We start from the raw sequence: 13163 nt of genomic DNA on the forward strand, positions 1-13163 counted from the left end.
CAGAGACAGGGCTGGATACTGACCACACAGACTGAACCATTTATTTCAAACAGCAAAGGACAGAGGCAAAGGGGTGTATGAGAGAAGAAAGGGAGGCATATGGAGTGTATAGAAGCAGATGGAGGTACTGGTTAGTTCATATTATTGTTCCTCCTATAGGGTTACAGACCCCTTCAGCTCCTTGGGTACTTTCTCTAGGTTCTCCATTGGGGGCCCCGTGTTCCATCCAATAGATGTCTGTGAGCATCCACTTCTGTATTTGCCAGGCACTAGCATAGCCTCACAAGAGACAGCTATATCAGGGACCTTTCAGCAAAATCTTGCTGGCATATGCAATAGTGTCTGCATTTGGTGGCTGATTATGGGATGGATCCCCGGGTCGGGCAGTCTCTGGATGGTTTTTCCTTCCATCTCAGCTCCAAACTTTGTCTCTGTAACTCCTTCCATGGGTATTTTGTTCCCCATTCTAAGGAGGAACAAAGTATCCACACTTTGGTCTTCCTTATTCTTGAGTTTCATGTGTTTTGCAAATTGTGTCTTGGGTATTCCGAGCTTCTGGGCTAATAACCGCTTATCAGTGAGTCCATATCATGTGAATTCTTTTGTGATTGGGTTACCTCNATTTGCCTAAGAATTTCATAAATTCATTGTTTTTAATAGCTGAGTAGTACTCCATTGTGTAAGTATACCACATTTTCTGTATCCATTCCTCTGCTGAGGGACATCTGGGTTATTTTCTCTTTAAAAAAAAAAAAAGCAGATGGAGGATGGGAAGTGAGCTGCAGCTTCAGGGGTCTATGTGCAAGCCTACAATTTCTTCCTCCTTATATTGTCTGCTTCATTGAGACAAGCTATCTTGGGAAACAGTCCAGCCCACTGATAGTGATTTGAGCAGGGTTAGCTATAACTTCATAAGAATTCTACGTTTTACAACCAAAGTATTCTATTAAAAGCCAGTTTGGAAAGTTCCCAGCTTTACTCAGAGCTCTCTTCCAGGTACCTTTGTCCCCACCATTTTCTTGTGATTCTCACATCACTCATTTTTCCTGTGCCACAGGGACGGAGACATGTCTGTCTATTAAGGGGCACCTGCATAGGTCCCTTTCTGGAGTTTACTGGCAAGTGGTTTTGAGCCTCAGCACACCAGCACTGCTGTTAAATCCTCCCTTCTCCCCTCCTTTATCATCTCAGGAATTACTCTGAATAAATTTTTTTAGCCCAGAGCCCATCTTCACATCAGTCTCCTGGGAAAACCAATGACCCACTTTGATTTCAAATGTTTGGAGCACCTCAGTACAGAAGAGTTCATGCATTCCATGATGGAAAGTATGGCAAATGGAAGTATGGCATAATGAATGAACTGTTAAATAACATGTTCCTACACACTCATAGGAAAGAACTTAGGCTGGGAACATAGCCCTTTGATAGAGCATTTGCCTAGTAAGTTCAAAATTCTGGATCATTCAATTCCTGCTACTGGAAAGAAGGAGGAGGTGGGGTGGGGGAGGGGTGGGAGTAAGGGGATGAGGAGGAGGAGAAGCAACAATTTTCTAATGGCTAGAACTGCCAGACAGGACAAGATGGTCTAGACTACCTTATGATCAACTTTCCTATTGTTATTGTTACAGTCATTATGGAAAAGCTGCTTGTTACACAAAGGATTCTCTCTCTCTCTCTCTCTCTCTCTCTCTCTCTCTCTCTCTCTCTCACACACACACACACACACACACACACACACACACACACACACCTACAACTGAAGATACTGTGCATTCACAACAGTAATTGATTCATAGCTCTAGACTGTTCAGGAAGTCATTCCAGAAAACTAAACTTGATTTCTGTGACCTAAGGTATGTGATACATCTACCCTTATTTATGTCAGCTCAATGGCATGCAAGACCAGACTGGCCATTACCCACCTTCCAAAGACCCATAGCAAACATAGATAAGGCTGTAGGTCAATTCTGTCCTTGGTGGCTTCAAAATCAAAAGTGCTTATGTTAAACACTCTACAGAACAAAGCCCGCAGCTATATCCTAGTGAGTCTCCACTGACATGGTTCTCAGCTTATCAACTTTCAAAAGCAACCACAAAGATGCTTATCTCAAAGCCGTCCCCTCCTGATTTCATAGTGACACAGGTACACCAAGATTCCCATCATATGTAACCATTATCTCAGACAGTAAAACGAGGAGGTGGGAAAGTTTGGCAAAAAAGTCTACGGCTCAGTCAGCTTGATGATCTTATATGTGAAGGAGTGTCTGTCAAATGTATAAATATTTACTGAGCACCGACCAAGGGTGAGCCTCCCTTGCAGGTGCCGGGGACATAATGAAATGATGATCCTGGTCCTGGTGTCATAAAGCTTATATTTGAATATATGGAAGAAACTGGCAGTCCTTTCACTATGAAAAGTGATCAAAGCCATGATCACTGTGGCTTAACTTAAGCATTTTTGGTATCAATACAACCAAGGAAAGAATTAGCCTACATCCTTATACAGTTTGCTATGGGTTCTTTGGTTAAAAGGAAGGTAGGTGCGTAATGGCCAGTGACCAAAACACTCCTAAAGAGTACCTTAGTAGCCTGGCAGGGGTTCAGAGGAAGACTGTCTACCTAGCCTATTCTAGAACCTGGGTTTGATCTCTAGCACTAAAACAGACAGTACTTGAGGGTTCTCCTCTTTTTTTTTTTCACCCTCAAATCTCCACAGCATCCCTGACATTTTTAATCTGCATTTTAAATAAGTGTTTGGTTATACTAACAGTGCTCCAAGAAAGATTCATAAATTTTGCAAGATGAATTTCTTCTTCTGTAAAGGCAAGCTCAGCAATATTTTGGGAGATTTGAAAACTGACATTGCAGCTGACCTAAGAAAGAGAGGGTCAGTGGGAGGGCCCTCACTGGTATAAATAAATAGGAGTCTGGAGTTGGGAATGCACGCACAGACTCCGAGCTGAAGGTTGAACTCCACCTCCAGGCAGAATGAGGCTCAGCACAGCAGCGCTGCTTCTCCTCCTGGCCAGCTGTCTCTCTCCAGGCCACGGTGAGAACTTTCACTTATGGTTTCCCTGGGCTTTAAACAGAAACCCTCCTCAGCACTTCTTTAATCAAAACTGGGAAGGCAGTCTTAACTAAAGGGGGTGGAAACATTCCATTGTTTCTAGATTTTGAACTGTAAGATTTCTGGGGATTTGACTTTTTAAAAATGGAAGCTTTCAAAATGTTAAGATCTTTCTTACTTAGAGAAGAGATACAGGAGGGTAAGTGTTCATGTGATGTATGTTTAGTGTGCTCATTGCTCAACTGTCAGCTCAGTCCCCCATGGGAAGACTTCTTTGCACAGCTCTTCTTCACTCTGCCTCTCCACGAAACTCCTTCTCACCGAACCTTGGTCTTTCGAGGGCAGCATTCTGAGTATGACTGTACATGGTAAGGCCTGGCACTCTGAATACAGCAGAGGTGAGAAGCTGACTTGCAGCCTATGTGGGAGTCTGTCTCTGGGTGTATAGAGAAGTACCTAACTAAGTGGCAAGATGTCTCTATAGCTGAAAGGGTGGATGTGTGGGCAGAAAGAAGCATCAGGATACATCTTTACGCTTAAGATGCTAAAATCCCCCCACCCCCAGGTTTCCTCTTCACGTTTCTTCTTCTTCACACCTTGCCCATGAATCTTTCCCTAGTGGTGGTGGCGGCAAAGTTACCCCTTAGGAACTGCTCTGTTCTCAGCATCAGTATAGAGTCTGTGTATCACACCAGTTCTGTGGTGTTCTAATTATTGTTTGCTGCTCAGCCCTTGAAACTGCAAATGCCTTGGGGACTTAACACTTTTATTCATAAAAAGGATTTGCACACACCTTTTGTTTGCTGGTTTCTTTTGTTCTGTTTTGGGAGACAAGGTCACTGGTGAGTGATTTTTGAACTTAAAAAAAAAATCATCCTTTCTTGGTCTCTCAAATGCTTGAATTAGCCAGCATCAATTTCTTCTAAAACAAACAAACAAACAAACTTAGATTTCATGAAAATGCATGAGATAAATTACCAATAAAGTGTCTATAACCAGTAAATATTGTGATTGAACATAGTCTTGAATGTTTATTATTGGTTCTCCTTTTGTAATAATTTATGACTAACATAAAAAGCCAAGATATTAAACATAAATGGAGAAGCATCCTCCATGTGTTTTCTTAGATAGAGACGTGGGGGGAAGTGGACAGATGTGCTAAGAGAAAGTTCTCTGGGAGAGATGCTGGCTGTCTTCAAAGCCCTCTGGCAGAATCCGGTCCTCTGCTTTTTTGCACTGGGAGTGGAGATTAGTTGATTTCACACCACATTAGATGTAACCAAGTTGTGTGCCTTTAAAGCATTATCAAGTCACCTGAGTGCCAACGTACCACTGTGACAGCCAATGAAGGTAGAGACTGCGAAAAGGTAAGTTCATTTCAACTAAGGTTTTAGTAGAAAACATTTGAGAGGACTCAAGGCAAACCAGAAAGAAATCCATATGCTAAACACATTTTCAGCTGTAAGTGCTGGCTTAAAATGGTTGACTCTTCAAATGCGATATCAAGAACTATGAATCATTCGGTTCTACATCTATGTTCTATGTCCAATGGGTTGAAGTGTCTGATTCTGTGTTCACAGGTATTCTGGAAGCCCATTACACAAACTTAAAATGTAGGTGTTCCGGAGTGATTTCACGTGTTGTCAGTCTAACCATCATAGATCGGATTCAAGTTACGCCCCCTGGGAATGGCTGCCCCAAAACTGAAGTCGTGTAAGTTGCAAGGAAAGAAAATTACATAATTTCTCTCTCCTAGAGAAAAATCATATGGAATATATTTGCAACCACCAAATTAGTACGGTAGCAAGAGTCTCAGAGACCAGCTTGATGTTACTAGATATCTGAAATGATTAACAAAAAAATTGAGGTATTTAAGTTTGGTTTTGTTTTAGCAATCCAACTGTTTTCCCTGTGCATGTTCACTTTTTCAAGCCACTGCACTGAGACCTATCTGTTGTGGTTACAGAGGCTGAAGCTGGTTAAAGGAGTCAAGTCATGGAGGCTTTAGGAGGCCAACCTGCCTGCCATACCTGAAGGCAGGGATGGAGTTGGGGCTCCATCTCACTGGCACATGAACTTGAAGGAAGCTGACAGAGGCCTCTTCTTCAGTGCTGGGATCTTGCCGTTTATTGGCAGCTCTTCCCAGTTATCCTTTGCCCTCCCTCTCCCTCCTCCTTCTCCTCCCTCTTCATTCATCTCTTCATGGCCAGTGCTATAAAGGAGACCCTGAACCTCACAAATACTAGACCAGCTTTCTCCCATTAAGCCCTAATCCCGGATCCATCCCATAATCAGCTTCCAAACGCTGACACCATTGCATACACTAGCAAGATTTTGCTGAAAGGACTCAGATAGAGCTGTCTCTTGGGCCTAGCAAACACAGAAGTGGATGCTCACAGTCAGCTATTGCATGGATCTCAGGGCCCCCAATGGAGGAGATAGAGAAAGTACCCAAGGAGCTGGGGGGATATGCACCCCTAGAGGTGGAACAACAATATGAACTAAACAGTACCCCCAGAGCTCGTGTCTCTAGCTGCATATGTATCAGAAGATGGCCTAGCCAGCCATCAGTGGAAAGAGAGGCCCCTTGGTCATGCAAACTTTATATGCCTCAGTACAGGGGAAAGCCAGGGCCAAGAAGTGGGAGTGGGTGGGTGGGTGGGGGAGCGTGTGGGGGACTTTTGGGATAACATTGGAAATGTAAGTGAAATAAATACCTAATTTAAAAAAGCCCTAGTCCCCTAGAATTTCCTCAGGCTTTATAAAATATATAAGCAACTATCTATGTTCATTTGTTCCATTTTGGAACAAATGTTTTGTCCCTGGGGCCAGATATATTTGACTTGCAAAGTAGAAATACAGGTTACCAAAAATACATGCATTTTTTTTTTTTTACTAGGATAGCATTAGGCTTTTACCAATGACTTCACCAATGAGAATTCTAACTAGACCACAATTATTTCCCTCAAATTCAACAGTGAAGTCTAGCTATGGTGTCTACTGGTGGGCACAGCATTAGAACTCTTACCTTTTAGCTGTATTTCTCCTCCCTTGACTCAAGGTTCTCACCTTTCAACCAAGGGAAGCAGCAGATAGAGTCTAATGGTCTCTGCTTCCCTAATGTTTTGAAATAGTGAAAGTTTCCTTGTATCTTTTCTTGTAAAATTCAGCATTTTGAACATTAGACAGATATAAGAAGTGGAAGGTGCAAATTAATGTGGGGGATCCACATTAGTCAGGGGTGAAAATATGAAGTGACCTAGACCAGTTTTGCCACCATGATTCCTGAACCAAGCTAGCAGGTACTGCCTTGAGAGCTCGTGTTCTTGCTCCATGGTTTATCTAATACATCAAGACACTGGTTTTTTGTTTGAAGTCACACAAGTTAATATGCACGATCTTCTGGTTTCCTGTTGCTTGAAGACCTTACTTTTCCATTTCAGCGAGAAACCTTAATGCCATCTAGGAACTTGATAACTATTTAGGTTACAACTAACTCCTAGGACGTGGTTGTTAACAGTGTGGGTTCTGGAGTCAGAACTTTACAGAAATTCAAATAAACCTGCTGCATGGCATATGTGCTGTACAATCTTAGATACACTGCTTGAACTCTGTGAGCTTCAAGCTCATCGCCAGACAGTGAGAAGGTTAGTGGTTGTTCGAGCACAGAGCTTCTGGAGGGACGTCTTGAGATGACCATACTGCCTGGTACACTTCTCACATAGCACACAGTAAACATAACACTTGACAAAGGCCAACCATTATCTACACATGTTGGCTCCGCTGTTGATCAGTTTCTTACATCAGGAAAAGCCTCGACAAGTGGTGACTTGGAGGAAGGTCACTGAGACCAATTGGCTTTGAAACTTCTTCCATCTTAATACTTTTTTTCAAATAGAATGTTTTCAAGTCAGTATTTTCTATATTCTATTTTGTTCCCTTGAGTTCAATGGGCAAGCATATTTGAATGATACTGGGATATAACTTTAGAAGTGATACAACTTTGGAGCCGCTTGGATCTTGCTCTAACCCATATAAAGATTATCAACAAAACAGTTGCTTATGACATATGAAGTCTGTCAACTTTGGTTTCCAATAATAGTCTTCTTGTTCCTCAGGCCTCACACCACAAATCAATTTATTCCAGATTCAAAACTCAAATTTCACTCTTCTATAAATAATTATTTTCATAACCAACTCTCTTCATTATTAAACACTTACACACAGGACTCACCAAAGTGTACAATGTCTTATTTAATTTTTGTTTATTTCTCCCCAGGATCTGGACCAAGATGAAGAAAGTTATATGTGTGAATCCTCGTGCCAAATGGTTACAAAGACTATTAAGACATGTCCAAATGTAAGTTAAGCATACCATAAGCTTTCCTTAGTCAGCCAAGTTGGGTGAGATGACCATACTGCCTGGTACACTTCTCACATAGCACACAGTAAACATAACACTTGACAAAGGCCAACCATTATCTACAAATGTTGGCTCCGCTGTTGATCAGTTTCTTACATCAGGAAAAGCCTCGACAAGTGGTGACTTGGAGGAAGGTCACTGAGACCAATTGGCTTTGAAACTTCTTCCATCTTAATACTTTTTTTCAAATAGAATGTTTTCAAGTCAGTATTTTCTATATTCTATTTTGTTCCCTTGAGTTCAATGGGCAAGCATATTTGAATGATACTGGGATATAACTTTAGAAGTGATACAACTTTGGAGCCGCTTGGATCTTGCTCTAACCCATATATTATAATATATATATGTATATATATATGTAAAGTATTGTGTATATATATATATATATATGTACAATAAGTACATATATATATATGTAAAGTATTGTAATACTTTACAATTAGGAAAAGTTTGTAGGACAAATGCCTGTTCTGCTATTGTCACACATGGGCTAGAACGGGGCTGACTATTCCAGCAGCTCAGTAAACTGAAGCTAGTGTGCACAGCAGCCATCACTTGATGCCACTAGAGGAAAGCTATGGTTTCCTGTGTGTATTCCTCTAAGTGTAACTTGTTTTTGTTTTTTATTCACAGCAAAAGTCTGTCTTCAACTCCCCAAGTTCCAGTGAGTAATAGAAGAGCTGCCTGAAGCCGCTGTCATCTCAAAAGACAAACCTGCACCCTTTTTTTTTATCCCTGCTCTGAATTTTAGATATGTTCTTAGTTAAAGAATTTCCAAGAAAATAACTCCCCTCTATAAACAAACATGACTGTAGGTAAAACAAAGCAAAAACAAAAAACAAACAAACAACAACAACAAAAAACAATCCTGCAGGAGCTGAAAGGGAATGCTCAAGCTCCGTCGCATACCCAACCCACATCCTTGTTCCTTAAGGAAGGTTATTTGAGAACAGGCATTTAGTGAAAACCCACTTCAGATGCATGTGGTAATAGATCTGTTGTTTAACGTTAAACTATCCTAGATTGTCGAGGAATGAAAACCTACATGTCAAATGTAAACTTGTAGCTCTTACTAACAAGAGGTCTGCGAGATGGACTTCAGTTATTTTGCACCCTTGTAAAACGCAGGCTTCCAAAATAGTCTCCAGAAGGTTCCTGGGAAGCTGGTGCAATGCCGCCATGAGGTGGTGCAAAGCAGGTCTCCTTTAGAGAAAAGCTTCCTGGGGAGAAACAGTCCTACTTTGAAAGGTTGCTTGTATAAGATTTATTGTCTTGGATTAAAACCAGTAACAATTGAAAGATCCTCAGCTTAAAGGTCCAGGCTCTTCAGAGTATACAAATATATTCCTTTGCACTGTGACCCTGATGATCTATTTTTATTATTCACATCTTTCACACAGACAAAATATCAGTCTCTTGTATCTGATTCTTTAATGTTTCCTATTCATCTAGTGACATTCAATAAACTTAATCAAATGTTTTGCTTATGACTGGTTCGTTGTTTTGTTTTGTTTTTTAATAGAAAACTTTCTCACATTGAGATGTCCTTCGGCTGTTCCCAAGGAGATGTAAGGTTTCAATCATGTTCATTTTTTTAACTGCATATCAGAGTCCTTCACAGATGACCCCAAATTATGTCATCCATGAGAGCAGTTATACAGTGGGAACAGCTTGGCCCTAAGGCCTCTTTTCCCAGGCATGCTAAATGAGATTTCCTCCAGAGTTCAAACTCTTACTCAAACCCATTCGCACTGCCTATTTACATGGATTCCCCAACTCTCCAATGTTTCATTTGACAAAGTGTTGCATTGATTTGACAAGCAGAGGACTCCAGTGCCATTCATTCCCAGCACTGCACTGAGGTCATAACCTTGCCTCTGACTCTTGGCTTCCTCAGCTGCTCTGTGGTCTGTTCGCATCACATCTGGCCCCTTCTTTCTTTTTGTCTTCATTTATGTTTTGTGTATGTGCGGGGTGGGTTGTTTGGGTTTGTATGGCTTTGTGCATGTGCTCATATGTAAGAGGGTGCACATGTGTATAGTACAAGTTCAACCCCCAAGATCACTCTTCAGGAGTCACCCATCTGATTTTTTTCAGACAGGATCTCTCACTGAACAGGGCATTCCCCAAGTAGGTCAGGCTGTCTGTGATGAACCTGTCTCCTTTCCTCCAAAGGAGTATGTGAATTCTGGGCACCTGAACTCAGGTCTCCATGGTTGCAGGACAAACACTTCACTCACTGGGCTATTTCCCTTCCCCGGTTCCCTTTTTATTTTAAGGTTTGTTTGTTTGCTTGCTTGCTTGTTTGTTTTGCTTTGTTTTTTGATGGGATCTCAGTCTGTAGCTTGGACTAGCCTGGAACTCACTCTATGTGTATCCCAGGCTGGCCTTGAATTTCAGCAGTCTTCCTGCCTCAGCCCCCTAGGGTGAGCCACAATGCTTGGCTTTCTTCTTTTACTTTTTAAAATGTTTTATTAAATATTTTGAGAAGGAATACAAGATACCTATAAATATTATATTCTCAGTCACCTATTATTTAACATTTTATTACAAATATGGAAAGGGGATATACACAATGTCATCACAATCCTACAACTAGTCAGTCAACATTTAGAGATTGGGAATCAGGCTTCAGTTTTGTTATGGCAGGTAGCTCAGTACATATTCAGGAAATAATCAGTGTCACCATTTCTCATGAGGCAGTTACTATTAACCATCCTGTTAGAGCTGGCAGAAATGGGGTACAGTAGAGGGCACCTCTTATACTACTATCTACATGAGTTAGATAGCATCAGTAGAAACCAGGACAAGTAGACAGTTCTTGCCTTCACTTATGTAACTAGTAAAAGACAAAACAGAATTTGAATCCTGGGCCACCTGACTCCTAAGTGAACACTCTTCATCATTACATTAGACTCAAACTACATACAGATATATATTCTGACTCCAGCCCCTTGGCCTGCCCTCCTCTTCAGAGCCAGTCAAAGCCAGAGGGTATGGCATGGTAGAAGGGCTTAAGAGGACATGGGAAAGAAAAAGAGCCCCTGGTTCTCACCTGCATAAACCGGGTTTGTCTCTCTTGTTGACTGAGCCATGAATTTTGATATAGGTGACCAGAGGTTACTACATAGAAACTGTAAATAGAAAGTATACTTCCTTCTTAAAAATTCTACAAGGTTATTAGTATGACTCGTGAGCCACATTCAGGATAAAACGCATGCCTTAAACTCTTTGCATGACCTTTACAGGGCAAACCCCCTTGTATGTGTCATTTTGATGAATATTTGGTCTCAGTCACATTTTCTCCTCATTTGTAAGCCTTCTCTGTACTTTCATAAATCACATATAATTTCATTAATTTTTTTTCTTTCAATAAAGACAGGAGAGTAACACATCTTTTTTTTTTCTTCAGCCTTAGCTGTAGATCATTTCCTTTAAACAATGTAACTCCATAGCCCCCCCCCCGCCCCCATCACATACACAGCTGATCCAGAAGCGCCTAGGTGGGTCCTCTCCCACACTCAACCTCCTTCTGCATGTCTGTCCTTTCTTCTAAAGTGACTTTGCTTTTCGCTGACACGTGCAGAAATTCTTCTCTGTGTCAAGAATCCCAACTCGACTCTAGTGAAGGCATCTGAGGCTCTGGGGGCTCCTCGGGCTGCATAGATGGAGCAACTGAGACTCGGGGAGCCTTAGCCTGCATAGATGGGGTGCAGAGACCTTAGGGGCCCTCTTCGGGCTGCATAGATGGGGCTCTGAGGCCGGGACGGGGGGCTCCTCAGGCTACAGAGACACAACATTGAACTCGAGAGGCTCTGAGAGGGACTCAGGCCTGTATAGTCAGCAACACTGAGCTGTGTTCCCTGCTGCTGGTGACATGACTACAGATTATGGTAATATACTGTATTTTTTTAAAAAATAAAAGCATTTTGAGTGTTTTCATAAGGAAACAATAAATGCTTCGGGCAACAGATGAACATACCTCAATTTGAACCTCATGCAGTGTGTACACAACATGCAGTTCCCTAAAAGTATGCATGGCTTTTAAGCGTCGATTTAAACAGCTAAAAATAAAAACTGCAGACAAGGGAAGGGTGGGAGCACCTTCTCTGTGTAACAGAAGGATGAGTAGTCCATCATCCATTGCTCACAGGTCACTCCCCTGGGGTGTCTGAGCCGCTCCAGAATGGTGAGGCCTGAAGGTGGTGGGCAAAGGTGGAAAGAGGAGAAATGAGACAAGAGAGGGATCTAACCGTCAAGCACACCAGCACCCAGTCCTCAGGCGTCACTGTGACTGTAAGAGTACAGCTGATTTAGAACCAGGATTAAGTCTTAATTAGCTGCAAGAGAATTTGTTGTGGCACTCATAAGAGTATCCAAAGAAAGGTTTGCAAGGGAAGAATTATAAATTGCTAAGGCAGGATTTAGCCACACATAACCACATGAATACATCTACACATGCATATGCTAACTGGTAAACAGTGATGTTTACCAAAATGATTGCTCTGGAAAGCTGAACAGAGGCACCACAGGCCTAGCTGCACAGCAATGTCCTAGCAGCAAAACACAAGAAACCTGAACAGACTAAACGATACCCACCCACCTCCAGAGCTCCAGGAGGAGATGATTCTCCTGCTGTGTGTAAAGGGCACCACTGGCCTTACACCGAAACTGCTATGTGGACTCACTCCTCTTGTCTGTGTTCCCTCGCCTTCTTTTAGCACTGAAAGGCCCATCGATGAACTCTCCACTCTATGCAAAATCTGATGCACATTTCTCTGAGCTATAGGAGTCAGAATTCAAGAACTGTTGATGTGAATAAACACTGGAGAAAAGCTGTCTCCCCCTCTAGGCGATAATGATGCTGATAACCCTTGAAAGAAATTGTTCATCCATCCTAATACATGTGAACCATCGGGTGGGGAGGGGCTTGTTTTGTTCAATGCCAGGTTAATTAAATTGTAGACTAGATACACTAAAACTTACAGTCACTAAGGGTTCAGTCCAGTGAGTTGTTCGGAACAGTCCAGTCCCTCTCCTGATCCTGTAGTTTGGATTTTCCAGGATGTCATACAAACAGGAGCAAACTTCCTTCAGTCTTTTGTCTGACTTATTTTTCCTTTGTATACTGGCTTGGAGATATAATATGCTGTTGAATGTACACCTGGTTTCTTTCTCATAATTAATACTATTCCATCGAATGGATATACCACAACTGGTTTATTCATTCAGCAGTTGATAGATATTTGAGTGGTTTTTTTGTTTGTTTGTTTGTTTTCTGTTGGGTTGTGATAAATGAAATTACTGAACAAACACATATATAAGTCTTTGTACAAACACATTCTTGTTTCTCTCTGGTAAAAGACATCGGTTCTGTTAATCCTTAGAGGTGGAATTTCTGCAACGTGTGGTGTATGTTTAACATTATTCAAATCTATTATACTATTTTCCATGATTAGTACACCCATTTGCAGCACTCTTAAATATAAGTGTTTCAGTTGCTTCATAAATTTGCCAACATTGGGTTTGATAATTTACTAGGATGAGTCACAGAAAATGAGTCACTCAGGAAGTTCTTTACTTGTCACTCTTGTACCATTTGTGAAACTGTGTCAGAGTACCCAAGAGAGCAAGGTGACAGAAACTTATCTTGGCTCATGATTTCAGGGAATA

At 41.6% G+C, this 13163-nt stretch overlaps 1 protein-coding gene across 1 annotated transcript; it reads left to right on the forward strand.

The window, feature by feature from the left end:
* The first annotated feature begins 2943 nt into the window (after positions 1 to 2943).
* Positions 2944 to 8977, forward strand: Cxcl13 (C-X-C motif chemokine ligand 13). The gene is made up of 4 exons (XM_021163742.1): positions 2944 to 3049; positions 4648 to 4780; positions 7347 to 7427; positions 8124 to 8977. The coding sequence occupies exons 1-4, from the start codon at positions 2989 to 2991 to the stop codon at positions 8176 to 8178; spliced, it is 330 nt and encodes a 109-aa protein (XP_021019401.1). The 5' UTR covers positions 2944 to 2988; the 3' UTR covers positions 8179 to 8977.
* The last annotated feature ends 4186 nt before the right edge of the window (positions 8978 to 13163 follow it).

Source organism: Mus caroli, chromosome 5 (assembly GCF_900094665.2).
Source record: "Mus caroli chromosome 5, CAROLI_EIJ_v1.1, whole genome shotgun sequence".
NCBI lineage: Eukaryota > Metazoa > Chordata > Mammalia > Rodentia > Muridae > Mus > Mus caroli.

Bases quoted from the DNA above. Each gene is read 5' to 3' on its own strand.
- Cxcl13 (XM_021163742.1), top strand. From the start codon at position 2,989: ATGAGGCTCAGCACAGCAGCGCTGCTTCTCCTCCTGGCCAGCTGTCTC. The intron at 3,050-4,647 runs GTGAGAACTTTC...CTGTGTTCACAG, and splicing joins CTGTCTCTCTCCAGGCCACG to GTATTCTGGAAGCCCATTAC. The intron at 7,428-8,123 runs GTAAGTTAAGCA...TTTTATTCACAG, and splicing joins CTATTAAGACATGTCCAAAT to CAAAAGTCTGTCTTCAACTC.